The sequence below is a fragment of the Antedon bifida genome, chromosome 6 (genome assembly GCF_963402885.1).
Source record: "Antedon bifida chromosome 6, ecAntBifi1.1, whole genome shotgun sequence".
Taxonomy (NCBI): Eukaryota; Metazoa; Echinodermata; class Crinoidea; order Comatulida; family Antedonidae; genus Antedon; species Antedon bifida.
The window spans coordinates 17,049,991-17,063,938 of NC_136231.1; the positions used below are offsets into that span (position 1 = coordinate 17,049,991).

The 13,948-nt window shown below is 31.2% G+C and overlaps 1 protein-coding gene across 5 annotated transcripts in view; it reads right to left on the minus strand.

Annotated features, from left to right (window-relative positions):
* Positions 1-1,105: 1,105 nt before the first annotated feature.
* The window catches only part of LOC144845381 (stress-activated protein kinase JNK-like), a 28,934-nt gene continuing 16,091 nt past the window's right edge, over positions 1,106-13,948 (minus strand). For 4 of the 5 annotated variants that reach the window (XM_078702668.1, XM_078702670.1, XM_078702671.1 and 1 more), the window contains 10 exons: positions 12,608-12,786; positions 11,343-11,472; positions 10,663-10,860; positions 10,229-10,394; positions 9,830-9,901; positions 9,533-9,721; positions 7,591-7,715; positions 6,708-6,771; positions 6,114-6,179; positions 1,106-5,236 (listed from right to left, as the gene is read on the minus strand). In XM_078702668.1, coding sequence (XP_078558794.1) covers positions 5,154-5,236; positions 6,114-6,179; positions 6,708-6,771; positions 7,591-7,715; positions 9,533-9,721; positions 9,830-9,901; positions 10,229-10,394; positions 10,663-10,860; positions 11,343-11,472; positions 12,608-12,786 — 1,272 coding nt within the window. In that variant the 3' untranslated portion in view covers positions 1,106-5,153. Of the gene's footprint in view, positions 5,237-6,113; positions 6,180-6,707; positions 6,772-7,421; positions 7,547-7,590; positions 7,716-9,532; positions 9,722-9,829; positions 9,902-10,228; positions 10,395-10,662; positions 10,861-11,342; positions 11,473-12,607; positions 12,787-13,948 lie in introns of all 5 variants that reach the window. The other variant, XM_078702669.1, reaches the window with a different exon arrangement.

The following is a 13,948-nucleotide window of genomic DNA, read 5'->3' on the forward strand; positions in this document are numbered from 1 at the left end:
TAGCTGTAAAAAGTATATCTATATATGTGTTTAGAGTGTATAAAATATTAAATAAGATTTTATAATATTTTTTGTGGCTTCTTCCTCACATTTTGTATTTACCTTAAACATGCATCATATTTATATAAGTTCTTCAATGATCGTAAGTCAATCCTATGACACCATAAGATGTAATAGGACAATATCCGTGCTCATATAGCAATAACATAATTTTAAAAATCTATATTTTGGGTGATTTTCCAAATAATCCCTGTACTATAGTACAGGAATTTTGTTGAAAAATGGTTTGACCTTTTTATTCCTTGACCTAAAGTGGTATATGACACCATAAGATGTAATAGGGCAATATCTGTGCTCTTATGTAAATATTAGCGCATAGTTTTAAAAATTCTATATTTTGGGTGATTTTCCAAATAATCCCTGTACTATAGTACAGGGATCTTATTGAAAATGGTTGAACTTTGACCTTTTTATTCCTTGACCTAAAGTGGTCCTATGACACCATAAGATGTAATAGGGAAATATCCGTGCTCTTATGGCAATATTAGCGCATAATTTTAAGAAGTCTATATTTTGGGTGATTTTCCAAATAATCCCTGTACTATGTACAGGGATTTTTTTTTTAAATGGCTGAACTTTGACCTTTTTATTCCTTGACCTAATGGTCCTATGACACCATAAGATGTAATAGGGCAATATCCATGCTCATATGGCAATATTAGTGCATAATTTTAAAAAGTCTATATTTTGGGTGATTTTCCAAATAATCCCTGTACTATAGTACAGGAATTTTGTTGAAAAATGGTTGAACTTTGACCCTTTTATTCCTTGACCTAATGGTCCTATGACGCTATAAGATGTAATAGGGCAATATCCGTGCTCATATGGCAATATTAGTGCATAATTTTAAAGAGTCTCTAATTTGGGTGATTTTCCAAATAATCCCTGTACTATAGTACAGGAATTTTGTTAAAAAATGGTTGAACTTTGACCCTTTTATTTATAATTTGGAAGATTTTGTCGAAAAACAGTAAAATTTTGATCATCTTATTCCTCGATTTCTTATGTCCCTTCAATACAAAAAACATTATTAATAATCAAGAAGTTAATTTTGAATGCACCAGCTTTATTCAAAGAAAAAGGAAACTGTACAATATACCACAGTAACCGTATGTACACATCTTTTCCTATTTGTTTTATTCAATCTTTTTGTTTTCTTTTTAGATGCATTACAATACAACAACCATGATAAATGTCACATTAACAACAATGTACTAGCTTACAATAGAAAACAAATATATTTTTAAATGCACATTATAAATGCATCCTGGTAAAAAAGGAGTCATCACCAATAACAATGTCTTGAAGATACACTCCATAAAACTGGAAACAAAAATCCAACTAAAATAAAATATTTTTTAACAACATCAAATGATTTAAGTTATCTTTTAACCCGATCAAAATATTGAATTGACAGCAATAAAGTAGAACCTATCCTTCGGGACACACCTTTTCAGGGACACCCCTATTCAGGGTCAATATGCTTGAACATTACGGCAATCTCCTGTTCAGGGGACACTTTCGTATTTCCCCCTACTCTATTAAGGTTTGAAGAGTATTGTATCAATCTGCTTTTTTACCTCATAATTATTAAAATGATTTTTCTTTTTATTTTATTTTTTTGTTATTGAATTAATAATTATAGTTAGTTAAACCCATGCAAGACAGTGCCTCTTTAAAACACATTAAATGCATTCTTATATGGTAATTGTTTACTTGTTACGTCATGGTGTTGATAATGACATTTTAGAATACTAGTATAGAATACTGTACTTGTATTCTATATGTACTGAGTGTCACATCATAGATGAATGCATTATTTGTCTATTAGGGTAAGGTAAAAAACCTGTTCTTTTCTTTAATGAAGAAATATAACTGGCAATATATATGCCAAAATGTATACAATCTTGTTCAAACAAAATTCATACAACATTTATGTCTATAGTTTATAAATTTTAACATAGAGGGGATGATTCCAATACATTACCATAGATATGTTAAACTTTGAATACAGTACATATTTGTTTTTATTATTGTGATCACTGAACGTTAAGTAAAAAAATGAAGCAATGTCAGTGTTTACAACAAGATTTATACAGGTTGTCCTGTAATAAAATATACCACCACCGCTTAATTATGCCGGCCCCATAATAATTAAAACTAAAAAATCACTACTAAGAGAATCATATTTGTGATTGTTATCTCTTGATACTCCGCATTGAATACAATAAGGCATTTTATATAACACCTAAATAAATTCCTGTCATCTGATTCGACGATTGTGGGTCACATGGCGTGCAATAGTACGCACTATTAAACGATCGTTTAATAGTACTTTTTGAAACATTTTTGTGTATGAAAAAAAAAAACGTTTCGCGGATGAAAAAAAATCTAGGATTACAAATTACGTCTGGCCTCAGTTTCGTTTGTAAACACCAGCAGCAGATTTTTGTGTACGATTTGGAGAGATATATATGTACTAATTTCATTAAAAAAGGCATTTAAATTGGCTTTACATCGTTTTTAGGATTTTGATTAATTAATGGGGACATCCCTACAAGACGTAGAATTGTCGGAAAAAACATAATTAGCCTATATATGATTTCAGTTGCCTGTCGAAGTTTCAGCCTAGGCCTAGCTAGTAGTAGGCATGTTAGTATTAGGCTAGGCCTAGGTGTTTTAACCTTCCTAAGCCTAGGATTGTTTGGTCGTTTGTTGACATAATTAAAACTACAGTAGGTGCGTTTATAAAATCCATATAAATAATAATATTTAATAATTATTATTAAAAACCAAATGTTACTGTTTTAATCAATGTAAATTAAATGTAGGCCTTGGCTAGGCCTACCTTTTATTTTATTCAAATGACAGGAATCTATTTAGATGTTATATAAAACAAATAATGAATGTTTTATATTCGTGTAATGGTACAAATAATGGCATTTGGTAAATGATGAAAGGTTGATATATAACCTTTCATCATTCACCTCATGCCATTATTTGTACCATGTACACTCATAAACATTTATTATTTGTATAATATGCCATTTTAAATTAGCGTACAGAATAGGAGTATTTTTAGACCTCTGTTATCCAACATAAGGGTTGGATACCAGAGGAACACAATGTACCTATAGAGTGCTACTTAGGTGTAGACTTAATATATCTGAGGGTGTCTTAAATTGTGCCACTACTACTACCCTACTTGCATTATTTGGAGTCATCATTAAATGTAATAATTGTTTTAAATAATGTCAACTCAATCAATAGTGCATTATTGAAAGTCTTGACCTAACAAATTTGTCCTTGTTGATAACTAAAATGAACAATATAAGTGTTTAAAATGCATATATAATCTAACTGTATTATTTCCTCATTGTATAGTGTCTAAATGTCACTAATTTCTTCCCCATGTTTCATTGCCACAACACTGCAAACATTGCAAATTTGTTTTAAAATCAAAATATAAAAAAAATGTCATTTTTCCAGAAATGGTGCATATCTAGAAATTACTCTTTTTAACAACTCTAGTGTGAACATTTGCTGGTATATGTACACACTACTTAAATATGATGGGATATACATCCTATCAGGTACTGAATTTATATTTCTAAATCACAAAGATTTCTATATGACCTACACAATGATGTCTCCTGAAGCCCCTCAAGATATCTTTGGATATATCAACTAAATTCAACTATATTAATTACTATTAAAGTAGTATTATTTTATAAATACTTTCTCCCTGAACAATTAGGTCATGTTATCATGGCACCATAACAGAGTGCCCATCGAGCAGTGCTGATCATTAGGCACAGTCACACATGGTGAAACTATTCAATCATAAACGTTCAAATAAAGTCTACTCTCCAAATACCGGACTTTGAAAACCGGAAACTCCCAAAACTAGATTTGTCTAGAGGTCCCAAAATCTGTTATCATTAAAGAATTTCTGTAAAATCAAAGTCAAAAGATGTTCGGTATTGGGAGAGTTGACTGTATCAACAATGTATTATTTTACAGTAACTCTGAAATTTGAGGGACGTTCAGTAGGTTCGAGAGGCATTTATATTATACTGTTTAAATTTTGGAAGAAATTGTTCATCTTTTATAGAACTATATCAATGTCTAGAAATTAATAGACATAAACAAATTGTCTTTAATAAGCCAATGTTAACAATAGATAAAGGACTTCATAAAACAATTTTTACTTATTTGTGAAATTGTATACAATATATACAGTGATCAATATTGAAAATATCAAGGGGGAAAAAGTGGTTTAAATGACAGGGGTTACACTGTAAACATGTTATCAAGGACTAGGTGATGGGGAAAGTACCATTAAACCAACACATTTATTCATAATTGATTTACAAGATATGCATACTAAACTGCAGTGGCGATGGATTTCGGAATAGGTTGATATTCCTGTTTTAAGCATTTTCAAGTCCACATAATCTGACACTAATAAAACAATTTTAGATATTTATGCAAGCTATTTTATAAACTTGCATTGTGTCCAATAAGACCACATTCTAGGATCCAGTTAGTTATTTTAACTGTTACTATATATTATCAACAGCATAAGTTTTAATAGTTGAGTTTCAGTCATCTAGCATTCATTCATCTGATTAAGAATGTCCAAAATTCACTATTGCTTGCACACCAACAAATCTTCTTCAGTAAAATTGAGTATTTATATAATATCCAAATGTGTCTATAACAGTACACCACAAGACAGGAGAAATTGTTTATTTTATTGTTCTGATGAACATGTCCATGTGTATGCTGACAAAATTAGTAAACTAGTATACTAAATTGCCAGAGAGGATTTATACATCGTACAGTACATCGCATCCAAACATTCACTTTCTTCACAGAGCCTAGCATTTTCTTCAATAATATTCGCATTCATCGTACACATCTATCGGACCGAAAGAGAGCTACTGACAGTCTGCAAGACCCACAAGGGAAAACCCCTCAGTGGTTTGAAATGTGATGAGGTATTCCTCCCACAATGCAGTACTCCAGTTTAGATTCAATGTTCGAATCTTCATTTTTTGCGCTTTTTCAAGCTCCTCCGTCAACAAACACTATCTTCCAGAAGATGGACCAGATGAAGCAGCATGGGATATCCCAGATGCACTGCTACCAACAGCCCCACTGTGATCCATTGCTGCAGAGACAAAAAATATATGCAAAATTACTAAATGCAACGAGAAAGTTGTTGAGGAAGATGTTAAAAGAATAGACATCAGAGAGACAAATGTTGAATCACATAAAAATTAAAACAGTTCACAAATATTCTACGTTCAACGTAAAACATTTAGTGAAAATGCAGGCATGTGGTTTTAATGTCTAGCTTAGTTTAAAAGTTAAAAGTAACCTAAATTCATTGGCAAAGTTGGTCAATATTTTCAATAGTTTATAAGTTCTAACAAGTACCAACATATGTAAGTTAAATCCTAAAAAAAATGTTAACCCAATTTTAAAATCAATTAAGTGTGTAATTAGTTTGAAAAGCCAAGAGCAAATAGATAGCAAATGGTAACATTAGGGAATTCATTTGATAATTTCTTTCTGTAATCACCAAGCCTTTGGAGAATATTTTCTCATTTATTAACACAATTATTGAGTGTATAGAAATGTTGAAATTGAAGATGACCCAGACCTAGTTAGTTAGTGTGATACAATCTTACAAAGTTACTATGTTTCACTTACGCATGCTTACAATTTTTTAAAAGAACAAAATTATTTTTTTATACTAAATTAGAGCATGTTTCAGACCATTTTTGCCTTGCATGAATTCCCATGGATGCACACATTTTTGCATGAAACCTCAAGCCAATTTTCCACTAGGTGAATTTGTTAGCGAGAATCAAAAGCGTCAGCTTATAACGCATGTGTATTCATGTTTCCATCTTCAAAATCCCTTTCTGGGACACTTTCGATTCACCCAGTAGAAAATCGGCTTAATGTATCTTTCACATGATTCAGACCCCGATTCAGAATCAACACAGGTATCATATTATAGTATTATTCTCAAATGTTACCTTGAACATTTTCTGGTGTTCCATTTTGAACTTTGTTGTAATTCATCACTTCATTAAAAATGTAATCTGGAAAAAAAAACAACACAGAAGATTAAAACTAGTCCAAAATTGCAATTGAATCCTAATGTGAAAAAACTATACCGAATTGTTATGCATAAGTTGTAAATTTCTTAAACTTACATCTTTAATTAACATGTGATAATAATATTATTATTATTAATGTAGGCTTATGTATGGAAATTCTTCTGTTAATTTAAACGACCTAGGCCTAAGTGAATATATTATTGCCAAAGAATCATTAATTAGTAATTATTTGTATATTATTCTTATTATAAGGCAAGGTGAATGCAACGCCTAACTGGGCAGGCTTATTATAAAGGAGGTTCCAGCAGTAGATATTCAACTTGTAATATAACAGATATCGCCTTTTATATCGGTAAAATATAAGATTTGACAACCCCTTGAGAATGATATTATGTTCTCAAAAAATATATTTTCCCTCAAACAAAATATCATTCCCTCGGGAATGTCAAATCTTATATTTAACCTCTAAGCAGTCAATATCTGTATAATAATGTAAATTATATAAATTACCTTTCCACTGCTCAACTGTTAATTCTTTCTCATCTATAGAATGATCATACGGAATAGGTGCAGGCTGTGAAGGCAAAATTAATATCACATAAGATGAATGAAGACTAAAACATTGATGGTTGTATTTCAGTAGTTTGTTTGTCTTTGGGTGAAGTATAAAAAACGGTAATCCTTATCATACATTTATGTACTTAGTCTACTTCTAAAAATGTTCTTCTTCTCATTGTTTCTCATTTCATGAATGATTTTCTCATTAATTGGAGATTAAAAACTACAAATATAATACACTAGTAGCTATAAGCCACTACAGCCAAACAACCCATATTGGTTGGCAAATATTCTGTTGTCATTTTGTATCATTGGTAGCTATACCTTAGGCTCAAGTTTCATTCTTATCTTTATATATTGCTCCGGGGAGATTGATTATTTGTTGTTCTAGTTCTAGTTTTTATTTTATATATTTTCTTTTAGTTACTGAGCATGCTCAGTTCTTGCTCTTGGATAGTAAATTCCTTCATTCCTCCTCCTTTTTTAATGCCTGTATCTTGTTGTAAGTAAAATGAGTATTTTCTGGCAAATATCTATATATTATTCACTTCTTACCTTATACACTAAAGTTCTAATGCCATACTAAATTTGTACTTAACATATACTATATTCTATATTCTGATGCCATACTAAATTCTTACTATTCTGTATATATTAAATTCTTACCCCTTCCACTTCAGCCTTATCGTACCAAATATTGATATAGGGATGCTGTAGTGCATCATCCACTGATATGCGTAGTTCTGGATCTATCACAAGCATTTTACTGAGCAGATCACGCACGTGATTAGCTGAAAAATAACACAAAAAAGGCCATTGCATGCAATGTTCTTACCCCTTCAACTTCACTTGGATCGTACCATACATTGATATAGGGGTGTTTTAGTGACTCATCTACTGAGATTCGCTGATTAGGGTCCACAACCAGCATTTTACATAGGAGATCTCTTGCTTGTTTTGCTGTAAAATAAAAGTGCAGAGGAGAATACTATGTAAGCCACCATGCAAAAGCAAAGCAGAATGTGATTAAGCGTAAAGAAATAAAATCACCATAAGTAAAGTGACACCCGGTGACACCAAGAGAAGGATGCTTTTAATTATACTTCATGGCTACAAAATCAATAGAGCGTATCCATTGTATGCTCATGCTCACAAACCAAGCATTGTGATACACCATAATTTTGATCAGGCGGCTAGTCACCAAAGCTATTACAATACCGATTTCATTATTTTGCATAAATATTTATTTTTTATCTATTTCTTTTATAGTCTAGACACTGCAAAGTATAATTAAAATATCGAGAATAGAGTATTATAGAACCAGAATATTATATTAATTAGGCAGGTAATTAGGTTGAAGAGGCAGGGTCTAACTTTTTATAACATTTTATGTCACCTTAAATAGCCTAGTCCCATAAACTCCAAAACTTGAAATTGCACTACATTTTTTTTGTATACAAATTTATTGAAAGATTTTGTAAAACTAAATTTGATTTAAAATTATTACATTACAAATTTTGGTATTCTAATATTTGGACCAATAAAACAAAAATTAGAACTGGTTCTACTACAAAATGAGTAGAACAGACAATTATATTTATAATTACGCTTTTATAGAGATATAGAATTATTAAAATTATTTATTTTTACTAGTCTGTGTCATTTGGTCTTTAGCAAGTTTTTTTCAGCTTTAAAATAAAGTAATTAAAATAAAAAGTGCGTTTATAATATAATTTTTTAACCAAAAAAATTAATACAGTATATACTTTGCAAAATATATTTACCAATGTAATAATGAAATAAATAATATGTTATAATATGGAATGCAAAATTAATACTTTTTAGTATAGCCATAATAGCACTAAATACCACTATAATAATTTTGTAGGCCTAATGCTTAAAATATTAGCAGTGCATGAGGATTTTGGGGATGTTAATTTTCATAAATAAACTAAACTGTTTATAAAGAAAGCATGGCACATGTAAATCAAATCATGTCTTTAACATTTGCTTGTAAACAAAAATATATATCAGAATGCATAGATTGTAATTAAATTATTCATCTGGTTTGTAGGTTAATAAATGAATTAAGAAATTCATTTCAATATACCCATCAGAACAATGAACTTCTCAAGAAACTGTTTGTGTAGAAAAGAACAATAAAACTCGGGTAACTTTTATAATCAGTTTTTTTATTACGATTGATAAATTCTAATTTCATCAGAATGCACCATGTAAAAATATGGATAAATATTCTTTCTTATCTGCTGCCCTCTATTGTTCATTTGATTGAAAAAAATAAGGTGTGTTTTCAATCAGAAGCTTGATTAGTATATGTATTGTAATATTCAATTCATATCATTTTGTACGTGATATTTAATTTTAAATGTTAGAAATTAGAATAAGATATACATGAATTATTAATATGATAAATATTGCCAATAATATGGTGATAATATAAATGAGAATGATGGAAGAGGATGGTGATGACGATAATAAGGATATTTGGGGAAGGTGATGATAAAGCTAATTTCTGTGACAACAAAGAAAATTGATGACTTTGAAGGTAACGTTTACTGTATAACAATAGCATTGTACTTCAGTTATATGCACATCCCGGTTGATATGTATTGCACATATCTTACCATATATAAGGTCAAATTTAAATGTTCTCAAAACAGAAGTACAGTATGAGCAGCATTCTAAATGAAGAAATTCACATGATGGGTTGTTTATTGAAAATAAACAATAAAATGTTAGTAACCCCTTCACCTTACCTGTCAGTTTGTTCGGCTCCGACGTGCTGTCTTCTGGAAAGAGTTCATCAGGGAAGAGAACATCAAACATGTGTCCAGCGTAACGTGGTCGATTTTCTACATAGTTACGCACCGTTGGTTGTAACCGTTTCATAAACTGTTGTGACGGTGTACCTAATAATTCTATAATTTTATTCCATTGATCAATATCTAAACAAATTATAGTTAAAGGAATACATGTATTCATTTATTTATTTTATTTTTAATGAAGTGAAATAACAAAGATGAATAAAGATGTCTGATACAAAAAAAGGATACGATCTGTTCCTGGGAATAAGACTGCTCCTCTAATCATTTCTCCAAATATACAACCAACAGACCACAGATCAACTGAAAATAAATATACCAACAAGTTGTTTACAAACCAATAATAGTGTTTGTAGTCTATGAGTGCCAGTTATCTAAACCGACAATAGCCAAGTCATGATACAAAAAGATAAAAATGTTTAGTTATCATACATATGATACATACGCTTTAAGAAAATGAAATGCAAAATAGGGGTTCCTGTCTAAAATTCCACTTAAATCCTGTATGAATTTAACTTTATGTGACAAAATAAATGACGTCATATCACTACCATATTTGGGCACATCACTCTTTTAGATGTGTGTTATACACAATAAAATAAAAGAAATAACTGCCATGTTAAAACTCACCGTTTTCTTTATATCCCATACCAAGAATAACTTCAGGTGCCCGGTAGTACCTAGTAACTACATAAGGTGTCATCATGAAGCTTGTACCGGCAGTTCTTGCCAGACCAAAGTCCAGGATTTTCAATGTACAATCTGATTTAACTACTATATTACTGGGCTTCAGGTCCTATAAAATGAAAAAAATAAACATTAATCCTATTAAATATCAAGAATTACCACGTTTATTTGAGGAAATGGGGGCGTTTATTCGAGGGAGGCATTTATTTAAAGCGGGATGTTTAATCGAATAATTACGGTAATAATCTCAAAATCATATACCTTAATACAATTAATCAATCATATTAATTTCGGAATTAAGAAAATATCATGTAAGAATAATATACAGTAAATTATCTGTAACACAAGAAGAAAAGAAGATGAAAATGTCTACTTACCCGATGTATAATACCGGCTGAATGTAGATGTTTAATTCCACAAAGTATCTGATACAAGAGGTAGGACATACGTTCATGGTCAAGGTCCATTTGAATGACCATTACCAGGCTGGCGTCCATCAACTCCATCACTAGGTAGACATCCGTGAACTCATCAAATGTCTTCTGAGGACTGAACACATTGAGCAGTCCAATGATCTGACAATGAAACATAATAATACATTAAAGCATTTCAAGTTGTATATTGTAGCTTGGTGATTATGAAATCATAGATGAAATCAACTATCGTATTTATTTCAACAAATTAACACCTATACATACAGGTACAGTAATAGATAGAAATGGCCAGATTTTGGCCAACACAGTGTTAAGTGTACTTGCTAGTTACTATGCTAGGTACAAAAGATGCTGATTTTCAGGTAATACAAAATTAAATAAAATGTGTTTAGATTTGCCTCCAAGCAACATTGTAAAAATTGTCAAACTGCTCTTGTGTACATTTTTTAAACACCACCGCATACAAAACCATAGCAAAGATCCGCTTTTGTCAACTTGCCAAAATTTATCGATGTCTCCGTGGTTCACCTTCCCTCTATTGTATTCACGATAGGCAAAAACAGACAACAAATATTTCTTGTACAATGTGCATGCATTAATATCTAGAAACTGCTTTTACTTACGTTCTTGTGATTGCACAGTTTCATAAGTTTGAATTCTCGGTAAGCTCTCTTAGCGTGCGTCACATTCTGGAATGGACGACTCAATTTCTTAATGGCTACATTTTGATTTGATATCGTATCGTAGGCAGCGCTGAAAGAAAAAAATATAAATACTGCTTCACTAATTTTGTTAGTGTCTACATTTGGTATTGTATTGTAGGCAGCACTAAAATAAAAAAACATAATAAACACCATCATCACTTATAAACAAGATCATTTAAGTACGTATTTATTACAATGTTTATCTCAACTAAAGGTATTTATACATACTGTAAAGAAGTAATGGTGTTATAAATGACAGTAATACAGTCATACACACATAGTTTGCTATTGTTTATCTTTCTCTCTCGCACACACACAAAAAAAAAATGCTTTTCTGTTTTGAGTTATGATGATTTCTGTGGTTTCACCAATACAACGAATGCACACAAACATTCTTACAAATTGAGGAGGCATTTAGAGATTTTCTTTGATGATGGCTTTAGAAACAGTTTACCAATCATTGGGTAATTACCAATGCAGACATTGCCTTGCAGACATTATCTCATAAAGCATACAGCGTAGCTTTAAAGCTAAATCCATATTCTTGGTTATTAACATGAGATTGCAAATCTACATTCTAAAATCAATGTTCAGTATTATCTTGTGGATTTGTTGGTTTGCGGTTTTTAAGTTCTTTCAGGGTCAGGAATCAAAGTTTCTCTGGAATATCCCAATTTCCTTAACAGAACTAATGAATACTAATCTAATTCTTTATTTTTACACACAATGATAGTGCTCTAATTTTAAGTTAAAAAACAAAATGGGATACTTTAGGCATAAACCATAGAGGTACAGTAATACAACTAGAGAGCTAACTAGAGAGCTAACTAGACAACAGCCAAGTCATGTGTACAGAGCAGGGACTCTTTAAAATACAATCAGTCTAAGCATGGAGGTATACACATAATCTGAACATTATGTTTTTTTAATACAGTATCACATGTGTAATCTTTACTTGGTTAGAAAACTATATCCCATTAAGTATTAAACATTTTAATAATTGAGGAAAAATAACACAGCCTGAGTACCAAATGCTAAGCATGAGTGTAGGATTACTATGGGTTGATCATCGGTAAAAAACTCTCTAGGTATAGAAATAAAACAGCAACAAACAAATCCAAGAAAACAGAGCAAAACATTGTGATTGTGATGAAGAAAATAATATTTAAATATTTATGGCTTACCAGACATGACCCTGAGCTCCTGATCCAATACTTTTCAAATTCTGGTACCTCTTTAATACATGGAACGTGGTGTCACCAATTGTGATTTTGTACATACCATTAACATGATTCTTAGTGCTACTACTGCTGCTATCAGTGCCACTTCCACCACTCATCTTTTTGCGTCCTAGAAAAGACTGCTGTAAGAATAAAAAATCATAACAGTTGTTACGGGCAGATCCAGGAATTTTTAAACAGCTCCCTGTTAGTAGTAACATAATATTAATGTTTTTCAAAATTGTATATCAAAAGTAGTTTAATAATTTCAAAATTCTTTTTGTGTACTATTTTCCAGAATAGGGGCTTTTCACATCAATGATTGCGAAGCAACGGACTAAACAATCATGATCACAGTACTACAGTAGTAGTACAGTACTGTAACATATAGAAATTGGTGTAGACACAGCAATGATTGAAAGTCCTTAAAAACAAACGATCAGTTTGTGTACACATTCACAGTACCCGATTCTCATTAATGTATCTCCACATTCCCTAGTATCATATGAAAAGTCCATAATATAGGAGCTCATGTGTACCACATGTGGTGTCTGTATCACGTAAGGTTGGGTTACGGGTTAGGCTATGATCTATGATGCTAGGCAATACATGTGAAACACATGTGATGCTGTATTACAGAATTTTCCTATGATACTGGAGAAATTTAGATACATGATCATAATCAGCTGATTAATGATGCGTGAAATGCTAATCTGGGTGGAAAGGGATTCAAATACAATTATGACCCAGTTCAGATTGGAAAGAGATTTGAACCATTACATTACAATAACAATGCCTACTAGCTACCATCTAACAAAAGCTACCAGTACCTGTTTAGTCAAGAAAGCAAAATAATATTAAAAACTGTGTGAACCTGTGCTACGTGGGAAGCTACTCTGAAGACAGTTACGTAGAATTAAGGTGTTCACACATTAAACAACCGTAACAGGAAATATCTGAACTAGTAAAATCCTGATAAATAGACCATGATTGTCAGAAACCTTCCAATCAAGGCGAAACCTTCAGGATGTCCGACTACTTGTTGTTCAAAAAAATAATATTATTTATTGTTAAAATACAACTGTCTGATTGTTCAGCTAATGCAACATCAATACAGGATATATAAATTAAATGCAATTGAATACAAATATTTAAATATATTATATAATTATTTACGGTAGTTGCAGTAAGTACATGGCAAGTTGTAATATTACAGAATTGTGCATATACTGTAGGGTTTAGTTGTAGCAAAATAAATGTAGGAATAAATGGTTAATTAAAGTCACGACAATTAAAAGTGCTAGT